Below are 10,967 nucleotides of genomic sequence, written 5' to 3'. Positions count from 1 at the left end.
AGTGTAAAATGGAAGAAAGTTGAGGTGATGTAGAAAGATTACCTAGGCAGCATCCCCATTCCTTCTGTCGCTCACACTTGCATACTCCCAGTCATGATTGAGTGTCAACAATGTCTGTCCTCCCGAAGTGTACACTCCCAGTTAGATTTAACAATGGTGGAAACTTTCCAGCCAATGCTTACACCAAGCCAATGCTTTCAAATACATGAATGCTCAAGTACACTTTGGGAGAAATGTGGAGAAGTGGAATGCAGCCCAGATAAAAAAATTAAAAAAAAAATTGCCCTCTTACCATCTGCAACATTCTGAACAAATCACCCCAATGAATTGAGTGGTTTTGGAAAAGACTGTCTGACCATCCCCCCCCCACCATCATTTTGCAAGTACGCAGTTACTGTGAGCTCCTGCCCAAGTCTAGCACTGCATGTGCCTAAACCATGGCTGTCTGAAAACATTACTAGCAGTCAACCCTTGATTCCTCCATCCTGGGAAAGAGTACAATTTCATACCCGTCACTTAGTCTCCTCCTCAAAACCGATTGGAGGAAGAGGACAGAGGGGAGGGACCCCTGGCTTACTCATCCAATGGGTTTTGAGAATGAGACTAGAGGACACGAGGAGTATGCAATTGAGAACTTCCCCTGGGTCTCAACTCCATTAGAGGGGAAGACCCAAGCTCACTCTTTCAGACCTCCTCCAATAAGATTCCTTGAGAAAACAAGGACAGAGGAAGCAAAGAAAAATATTTCTCTTCAAATTCAGCTCACATTAAATGAAAATAAGGCAATGCCACTATACGGTCCTGTTAGACGGGAAGGGAGAGATTGGTTTCTACATGCAACAATAAGGAGCTCGAGGTAAAAAAATGTTTTACTTTTATTAAGACATCTTTAAAAACATTTTTTTTAACTGGATAAAAAAAATTGACAAGAAAAACAAGAAAAAGTAGTGATCTTGACCAGAATTCTCCCTCAAAATGCTTGGACTGGCACTGAGCATCATCATCCACGTAGGTGGTTTGTGGCAGTAAGGGGTCTAACAATCATGACGTGGTTGGCGGGGTTGTCTCCAGGAGTGAAGAAATCAGGGCTGAAGACAGGGAAGAGTCTTTCATTGGTTGGCACGTTGTGGTATGTGTAGAGGTGATGACCGAGATTCACGTCGTAGAAAGACACGCGCCGCTCCAGCCCGTCAAAGTATACACCCACGTGTGCCTGTAAAGTATGCAATAAGTTTATTAATACTTACTTAAGTAAAATTGTATTTGAATAAAATTGCCCCTCCAGAATAAATACATTTGACTTGAATTTAAAGGCGTAGATATGATTCCGGATTTAGCCTCGGTTTCAATTCCTCTCATTAGCAAATGCGACAGAGCAGGATTTGGGTTTTGGAGGCGTGCTTTGATGTGGGCATCTCGAGTGCGCGTGTGTGTGTGTGTGTGTGTGTGTGTGTGTGTGTGTGTGTTCGAGCAAGGGAAGCATTTGTACTTTCCCTGCCAAAACCCACAGTCAATCACCCTTCTAGAAAACTTGAAAGTGTCTAACCAGGTCGTATATGGAAGTAGACTAGTTAGCAAGCCAACTTCTTTTGCCATTAAGCTTTCCGTCAGCTGGTATGCTACTGTGGCAAAGTTGGTTTGACTTTGGATAGCCTATCTGTGGGGCTAGTTAGGGACCATCAATAAATTACAATGGAACAATATCTCCAATGCAACAATATCTTCATGTTACACACCTTTTAGTCATCTCATTAAATGGTTTCAATATGCATATACACATTCCTACAATGTATAGTTGGTTTGAGGTTAAGAAAAAAAAAAAAAAGGCTATTGACCTTTTAAAATATTGTCCCATGTACATAGTGTAATTTACTGATGGTCTCCAACTAGCCCCATAGGGATATCCACTGTCAAACCAAAATAACCATGGGCATTACGATCTGGTCGTGTTCAGCTGCAGCCAAATTGATGGCAACTTGAGTGATGCCAGCTGTGGGCAGGATTGAAATAAACCCAAGGAGAACTTTTACAGTACCCCTTCAATCTGTGAAATACATTTTTTCCATCTAGCAAATCTCAGTTTTGGACTTAAATATTTTTTCAATTATTCCATTTTGAGACTGGAATAAAATGTTTGACTCATATCTACGTCACATATTGAGTGATCGAACATTAGAAATATTCAACTTGTATCTTCAAATATTCATCATGACACTTTAAAGGCTAGCTCCAAAAGACATGCATGAATCAGAATGAGAGAACCTTGTGTGATTGTGCCCTCTCCTGGTGAGGAACATTTAAAGTATAGTCATATTTATTTAACCATAGAGGTGTCCTAGACTCAAGAGCACTTTGGGCCAAGTACCCTCTATTCAACTATGCCATCAACATACCATGCTCCTTTGTGTTCCGATGGCCACAGGGGTTGTGTTGGTGGACGGCCAAAGCTTTCCCCCGCGGTGTACCAGGACCCAGAACCCCTTCTCGGGGGTGAGATCCACCCCTCGTGATGTCATGGAGGATTTAGTTGCCACACCCACACACCACACACCAGATCCCGTCCAAGTCCAGTCCTCCACCTCCACCTCCCAGTATGCTCGGTGGCTGCTGAACCACTGGGTGGCGAGGACGCACAGCACCTGGGTGAAGCGCTGGGCCGACAGGGGAAACATCTGGCCCATCTTGCTCCGGTCCACTCGGATCTCACGTGATGCCTGTTTGAACAGGAGCGATGGGTGGGCTGTACTGGGGTCAGGAGTCACCTCAACTGAGAGGAGGAGAAGAGAAAGGGGAAAGGTAGGGCTAGAGGAACGCAGCAATCAATTGTTCCCAATTATAGATATTTGGCCGGCAGATCCAAAGGTTAGGTAAGGGTTCATTTTGGGAGGGTGTATGGTAGAGGACAACTTTATGATCCATGGTTGGATTCATTTCAATAGCAGACAAATTCCTCGTTTTGCCATATTGTACATTGCTCTCCATCATTAAAAAAAATAAATCATTAGCACAGTATGACCCAATTCTCGCTCCAAAGAAAAAAAAAAAAAAAAATGAAGTAGATTGTGCAAATTTATTGGTACATTGAATCATGTCGAGCACCATAGTTTAAAAACTCTGTGGGTAGTGCTAAAACAATGATGTCATAGCTGAATTCCTCCATCTTTATGCACCTTTTCCATTATAGACAAGTGTATATTTGTCCCTGGTACATAAACAAGTTCAGTAAGGGTTAAGGTCCAAGTTAAGGATACATGAGGTTTACAGGCAGCACCGTCATTTGGGGAGGACAGGCTCATAGTGAATCGGAATGGTATAAAACAAACAGTTTCCATCTGGCTGATACCATTTACTCCATTCTATTATTATGAGCGGTCCTCCCTCGCCGGCCTCCTGTGATGGGGTTAGCAATCCACCTTCCAGAATCATTCAAAATCTGCTGGGTGTATACAAAATATAAAACATGGGAAGCAGAACTACACCTTCGCTCACCTGTGAACTCTTTAACCACAGCAATCTCTGTGGGATAAACACACAAAAGGTTAAAAAAACTGCAAAAAGTTGAACATCTGGGCCCATTTTCACATGTCAGAGTAGGAGTGCTGAACCAGTTGTTCCACTCTGTATGTATAAACTGACTCTTTGGCTGTGTTTACACAGACAGCCCAATTCTGATCATTTTTCCACTCATTTTACTTTTGACCAAATCACATCATTTTTTTCCCCAGAGCTGATCAGTCAAATGACCAATTAGTGAAAAAAAGATCAGAACTGGTTTGCCTGTGTAAACGCAGCCCAATTGGTCATTTGACTAATCAGATCAGGGGCACATTCCTCTGCCCAGGTGTTGCAGAGGCATGCCATATCTTACGCCTGATAGCTATTTTAAGTATAAGCTAATGACATATGTGACCCGTTTCAAGAAGCTAAGCATATGTTTCATGTCACTACTTCAGATGAGGCATCAAGTTATTTTTTTTATCAAATTTGTTTTGGTAGAAATGCCTTCTGGAACATGGGAAATTTCATGTGCCTTAATAAAACAAACTTGTATGCGATCTGTAAATACAAATACAGTTGTTAAAATTATGACCGCAGTTGGTTTAGCCACAGAAAAAAAATACAGGAACCGTCCCGCTAGCCATGATTGGCTGAGATAATGGATGGACTGGATATTCCGAAATATGCATTTGGGTAGGTCTGCCAATTAGCATACTTCTGTCTATAACATGACCTGCTCAGTATGTGTGGATAATCCTTTCTACTGCACTTGAATAAAAAATATATATCTCATGAACTTAATGTCGCATTTCTGACCTGAAGTTAATAGCGCTATCGACAAAGATCAGTGGGAAATGTTGTGATGACTACTTTCTGGAGGACTTACATGCCATGCTGACTGACTTAAAAAAATAAATAAAAAATAATCGGTGGAATGCCTGGTGGAAGCAGAGATGAGTCCCAAATGTGGAGAGTCAAAAAGAGAACACAGGAGGCTGTTGTACAAAACACTTCTCTCCATACTAACAGCTAGCTAGCGTTATGTGTATGATCTGTGTTGCAATATTATTTTTTATCTCAGTAGGCCACTTGCATTGCTAGCTATAGCTACCTCGCAAAAAATGTGGCTAACATTGAACTTATATGGTTAGCTTTAGTTACCTGCAGATTCATGCATGGTATTAAGAGTTCATATTATGGTTCATTGTTTAGCTAGCTACACGTCCCAACAAAATATTCCACTATGCAAGTAACCATTTCACTGTACCGTTTACACTTACTGTATCCTGTGCATGTGATAAAGTCCGTGTTTACCAGAGATGGTAAAGTGCAGAACATGACCCTGCACAAAAGTCAGATTAGGATATAGGCCAAGACCTGGAGTTTCCTTATTGTAGGCCACTACTTTCACCACTTTAGTCTTGAAATGTTTGGTTGTTTACTACATTACCGTATTCTCTCAGTTTAGCACATGCCCTCACATGTGAATCCTTAAAGAGACTCTACTTTTATCAAATGTAAAACCATTTTTTTTTTCAAATCACACCATTTGCAATATAGGCCCGAATCCAGGTGGTGGGTCACTCGACTGCTGCCCAACGGCACAGTCGAGCAACCATTGTTTTATGTATGCAACGCCTGAGCAGGGGAACGTGACCCATATCTTTGCCAATAATTGGAAAACATGTTAGAACTGCCTGTGTAAAAGCAGCCTTTAAGATCTAAAAAGCTGAACTGACTACATCAGACTGAGAAAAAAAAGACCTGGGACAGCATAGCCATTTGTAGACAAGTAGCCCATCTTGAGTAGTTTGGCAATGTCTTTCATTAAGGTATTCAGAAGGTTTCCCAGTAGGTCCTTGAGGATGTTGATGCTGCATTGTCCTCTGACCCCATCTGGAAGAGCAGAAGGGAGAGAGGGAAGAATCTGAAAGGAGAAGGAACAAAAGAGATGGAATGAATGGGGTTGAACATACAAGCAAGTTGACCCGCAACAATGCCATGTTTAGATTCTCCACACTTGTACCCTTCTTGGATTTAAAAGCATTAGCTTTTTGTAAGCATTGGCTGTAGGAAGTTTCCACCATAGCTACATCTGTGACTTGGAGTGTAATTCAAGAAAACACTTTGGGAGAAGTGGAAGCGATTCAGTGTGCAGCCAATGGCCATGTTCGAGAGCATCAAAACCATGATGCATAATTAGTCAATTGTGACAATGAGTAGTTATTTATGGTTGCAAGGGGATTTGCAGATAAGTCACACTGGACTCAAGTCGGCTGCAATTACTCACATTAAAAAACACAAAGGAGTCTGAGGAGCCAATCAGCTGCTCCAGCTCAGCACCTCTGCTTGTCAGAGCTGTTATGTCATCTTCAAGCACACGTCTCCGACAGGAGGCTGTGCTCTTCATCTCATCCACCCTCCTACGGGCCTCAATGTTGGAGCGATCACAAATCAGCCCCACCTTGCTGACCAGGTCTAGTCGGAACCCATTCACAAACCGGATCTGGCTCGTTGCTACATCCTGCAAGGGTGCAAATACACAAAACAGATCTAGGAGGGGTTTTCATTGATGTGATAACTTCTGAAAGTTCCAGATAGAAATACAATAGATGGACAATTATTTAATCTCAATCAGCATGTTCTACACAACACATTTCTATCTGAATGTTCCAAAGCATTACACCATCCTGAACACATCCTAAGGCAAAATAGATTCTCTCAGTAGGCACAACAGTGGAAGCAAATGCCCTGAAGCAGTGACTAACCCAAGTGCATAGGGAAAACTGTCCCTGAGTCTTTGTAACCCCATGTGCGGTTTTTTGGAATGTTTTACAATTGAATGCTACTGCAAAAGACGGCACAATTACAACAGGTTCTGACTATAGCCAATTCAAATGAAAAAAAAAAAACTCACCTTGCAGTGATGGAATGAAGAGTTGAATTGCTCTGCTTCTTTCCAAGTGGCCTTCAGCTTCTCCTTTACCTCTGCTTGGGCTTCAGTCAGCTGAGCCTGAAGTGAAGACCATAAGTGTTAGCATTAGTGCTGGGATGGAGAAAAAAACAACAAAAAAAACACGGTCCCCATGGGCATATTCATTAGGCACCAAACTAAAGAATAAAAAAAATAAATGGATGAAACACGTGAGGGACTACTTGAACAATGTTCTGTTCCAAAATGTTTTGATATGGTGTGCCTTAATGAATACAAATAAGGACCAGGATCGAACGAAATCATTTCACATCAGAAACAAGCATTTATTGGACAAGTTCAGGAAAGTCCCTCTCGGTTTCAGTCCGTTAGCTTCCGTTTGTTGCTTAGTGAATCCGACCCTGGATTGAGGAACCATTTCTCTAAAACTCATTCTTACCTTTTGAGCCAAGAACTCTACCTGCATCGACACAACCTGGTGGGCCGGCTCCGGATGAGTGTCACACACCCCACACATCATGGTCTTGTCGGTGCGGCAGTAACGCTCCAGGAGCCTCTCATGGTTCAAACACATCCTCTTCTCCAGGTTAGCCAGGGGCCTGACCAGCTGATGCCTGGAGAACCGGGCATTGTGAACCATTTCATGCTCCAGGCAGTACGACGACATACACACCAGGCAGGAAATGACAGCCTTGGTCATCCTAGATCCTAAGCACGCGTCACAGGAGACCTCTCCCGGAGCCACAGTGGGCCTGTCTACGGCCTCGCCGCCACTTCCACTCGCCCCCTTGAAACTTTCCACAAGGTCTCTCAGGACTATGTTGACCTGGATGGTGGGGGTCGGTGTGAACCTCGTATTGCACACAGCACAGACTGCATAGTCTCCACTGCTGTTCCAGTCACCCTCGAGACAAGGCTTGCAAAAGCTGTGTCCACATGGGATTGTGGCCGGGTTGGTGAAGACACCAAGACAGATGGAGCACAGGAACTGGTCCTCTGACATGGCGCTGTAAGACGCCATCTCCTCAAGCTGGGTACAACCGGTTAGAAAACATATAAATAAATTTAAGTTGCACATGAATTAGTCTAAGGCAGTCCAATTCCGATAACCCTCCCTAATTGGGTCTTTTGTCCAATCACATCAGATCTTTTTCACAGCTGATACGATCGGTCTAAATATCAATTAATGAACACGTATCAAATTGGGCTGCCTGTCTAAACGCAACTAGCCTGTAAATATTGCATTGACAAAAAGTAATGTGAATACTGAAAACGATAAGGTTGGATACAACCAAAAACTACCACGTTGTACAGCCTATTGTTCGCATTCACATTTGTCCCAAAATTATGGTAAGGTAGCAAAAGTTTTAGTGACAAAGTAACTGCCCAGAGAAAATTGCACTTTCAAAAGTTTATATTCTGTTCTCATATGCAAATAAATGTAAACTTGAGTTGCCAAAGCATAAATTGAAATAAAAAGACAAAAAAACCCACCTCAGAGACAGTAAATTTGTTTTGCCATTTCCTCAGAACATGATCTCCCTAAGGAGAATGAGTTGGCCAATCGGCAGTCTACTTGCATTAATATTTTTTATGACAATATATGCCCACACCATTCTATTGTTAGGGGTACGTACACACCACAGGAGGTTAGTGGCATCTTAATTGGAGAGGACGGGCTCGTGTTAATAGCTTGACTGGAATGGTATCAAATGCCATTCCAGTCGACCATTCTAGCCATTGTTATGAGCCATCCTTCCCTCCACAGCCTCCAATATTGCTCCCGAGTGGCGCAGCGGTCTAAGGCACTGCATCTCAGTGTAAGAGGCATCACTGCAGTCCCTGGTTCGAATCCAGGCTGCATCGCACCCGGCTGTGATTGGGAGTCCCATAGGCCGGCACACAATTGGCCCAGCGTTGTCCGGGTTTGGCTGGAGTACGCCTTATCGTAAATAAGAATTTGTTCTTAAATGACTTGCTTAGTTAAAGGTTAAATATAAATCTACTCAAACAGAGAATCTGCTTTTTAACCATACCAACCATTTTTTTTCATTATTATTGGAAGGACAACTAATTCAGTCTTATTGTAAGTAGTTACAGGTCATATTTCATTGAAATCTGGAAACACTGGGCAGTTACTTTAAGTGAATAGGATCTAGTTAGGAGGGCTTGAACTAACAGAACAAATATGGTGAAAAATACAAGTTTTATTTACAGTGCAGCCCAGTGATAACAGTGCAAGAGAAAACTTAACAAAAATATTTGAGCTAAATGAAGGCAAAATGACAACGTTGAAAAATACAAAACAGTAGAAATAGTCTCCCTTGGACACAAAAAGATTTGGAAAACCTAAAAATCAGACCTAACTCACTCAGCTGAGCATATAACAAGCGCGTCAACACACATGAATGGAAATCTGCATGTGTAGCCTGAGCTTGAACAGATACTCCCAAAAACCTAGGCCTATAGGCTATACAAAGACCAGCCAAAACAAGCAATACAAAATGCTAACAGACACCGTTTCCAATGCTTGGCATGGGCAGGAGCTCACCAGAACTGAGTAACAGCACCTCAAATGTTCGGCTTGGGCTTGTGTTGCTCTTATAGATTATACTTTTAATATAGTGGAACTCCTGCACCTAAATATAAACAGTACCAGCACCCAAAATAAGTAAAGGCACCTATATCAGTCCAAGTCAAGCACTGTTCCTTACACATTGAAGACCACATGAATAATGATTGTGGCAGTCACTAACTTAAGCATGAGTGAATATATAGAATTTAACAATTATTCAGTAACTGCATAAACCAATGCATTTTACCGGAGTCACCAAGACAGGTGATGCACGCACCCTCAAAACATGAGACGGGAACACTAACACACGCTGGCTTGCTGATGCCATGTGTTGGCTATTGAGGTTTTGAAGCCACAGTTCGGCCATACTGGCACTCCCCGATAGGAGCAGTCCTCCATAGGAATGAATTAAAATTCTAACGTGTTTCAATTAAAGGTTAAGGACAAAAATGACATTTTTTATCATCATGGGGACAGTAACATTAGTAATCTCCAGTTTTACCAATTGTTAATTTTGTTTAGCTCACAATTTAATTTAAAAAGTATTTATTACAGTGTCTAAGAATTAATGCTTTTCTTTACCTTCAAAAGTGTTTTTATAATGGTGGGTGAATACCAATATGGAGGTGCAGTGGCTTAAACACAGGGATAAATAAAGGGGAGTAGTCATTAGGTGGTGTTGTGGTTTCATCTCACGTTCAGTATGCTTTAGGTTTGTTCTTTTGTATCGTTTCATTATTAAACTCACATTCTGCATCACTTCCTTACTCCTGGCGTATATGTTACACGCACACACAATTTTTTATATATTTTCCACTAAACCTACCACCACTAGCCGAATTGGAAACAATTTACTACGCAAGACTTATTTGATGAAATCAAAGTGTCACAATGGCTCGGTTGTTACATATGCACTGATAAGTGGATGCTTGTAGAATTTCAAAAATAAAAAGATCAGTTTCCTGTTGTCATAGAGACTCATGGACATTTTTTGTTAAATAGCAATAATATTTAACCCATATAAAAGTCAGGAACAAATTCTTATTGACAATGACGGCTTACTTGTAAAGTCCCCCACAGTCAAACCCACCCCTAACCCGGACGACTCTGGGCCTATTGTGCACTGCCCTATGGGACTCCCGATCTTAGCCGGATGTGATACAGCCCAGGATCAAACCCAGGTCTGTCATGACACCTACTAGCACTGCGCCACTCAGGAGCACAAAGGACTTCCACCATTTTAAAGTAGGCAACTGATGGGGGATTCATACAAGTCGGGAACAATCAGCCAATTAAGAAAGAAATGGACGATTTTAAAGTGGAGACAGCCTCATTGGCACTGCCCATGTCACAGATCCTTTAATGGCACAGATACAAAGATGAGTCCTCTATCTCTGAGACCCATTGGCAAGAACGTGTGACCAGGTGGGGCCATTCTCCTGCCTTCCATCTTTGAGAACATGCATTTCCATTAAAGCATTCACTCGACCATCTTGTCAAAATATGGCAATCTTGGATTTTACCAGAGTCACCGACATAATAGATAGTGACGTGCGCACGCACCCTTAAAACAGCGCAAAACTGTGACCACAAACACAGGTGGACAAACGATTGTTGCAATAAATGGTTACAATGTTACACAAAAAAAATTAAAAAATTGGGGAAGTCCTTGTGTTGTAACCTAACAAAATATAGGCTGTACATGGATGCAAGTGCTTAAAAGTTGTCAAGAGTTACATTTGTGTTTGACTCAGTTGAGAGGAAATTAAGGGCCATGTGGGGATGGTGCGGCATAGATCACATTTGACAAAAGTATTCCTTTGAAACTCACCTGTCTATGTATGCAGAACACAGCTCACGAGGAAACAATTATCTTCCACTTCTGGGGGGAAAACACAATCTGATGAATTTCCTTGATTGAGTTCAGGTGGCATTTTGAAGACTGGTAAACTCCTCCCTCTT

General features: G+C 42.0%; 1 protein-coding gene across 1 annotated transcript; it reads right to left on the bottom strand.

The window, feature by feature from the left end:
* Positions 1-912: 912 nt before the first annotated feature.
* Positions 913-10,967, bottom strand: LOC106577965 (E3 ubiquitin-protein ligase TRIM7). Its single transcript, XM_014156463.2, has 8 exons — positions 10,837-10,967; positions 6,870-7,460; positions 6,416-6,511; positions 5,789-6,022; positions 5,263-5,425; positions 3,490-3,516; positions 2,394-2,767; positions 913-1,213 (listed from the first exon to the last, which is right to left on the bottom strand). Exons 2-8 carry the CDS (start codon positions 7,449-7,451, stop codon positions 1,001-1,003), a joined length of 1,689 nt encoding a protein of 562 aa, XP_014011938.1. The 5' UTR covers positions 7,452-7,460; positions 10,837-10,967; the 3' UTR covers positions 913-1,000.

Source organism: Salmo salar, chromosome ssa18, assembly GCF_905237065.1.
Source record: "Salmo salar chromosome ssa18, Ssal_v3.1, whole genome shotgun sequence".
NCBI classification, from domain to species: domain Eukaryota; kingdom Metazoa; phylum Chordata; class Actinopteri; order Salmoniformes; family Salmonidae; genus Salmo; species Salmo salar.
Note: the sequence above shows the minus strand (reverse complement) of the source record. Positions and strands in the feature narration are given on the sequence as shown.

Excerpts from the sequence above, each read along its gene's own strand:
- LOC106577965 (XM_014156463.2), bottom strand. The coding sequence starts at position 7,451 with ATGGCGTCTTACAGCGCCATGTCAGAGGACCAGTTCCTGTGCTCCATC. Across the intron at positions 6,512-6,869 it reads TAGAGTTCTTGGCTCAAAAG|GCTCAGCTGACTGAAGCCCA; the intron begins GTAAGAATGAGT and ends TCTTCACTTCAG. Across the intron at positions 5,426-5,788 it reads ACTCCTTTGTGTTTTTTAAT|ATTCTTCCCTCTCTCCCTTC; the intron begins GTGAGTAATTGC and ends TTCTCCTTTCAG.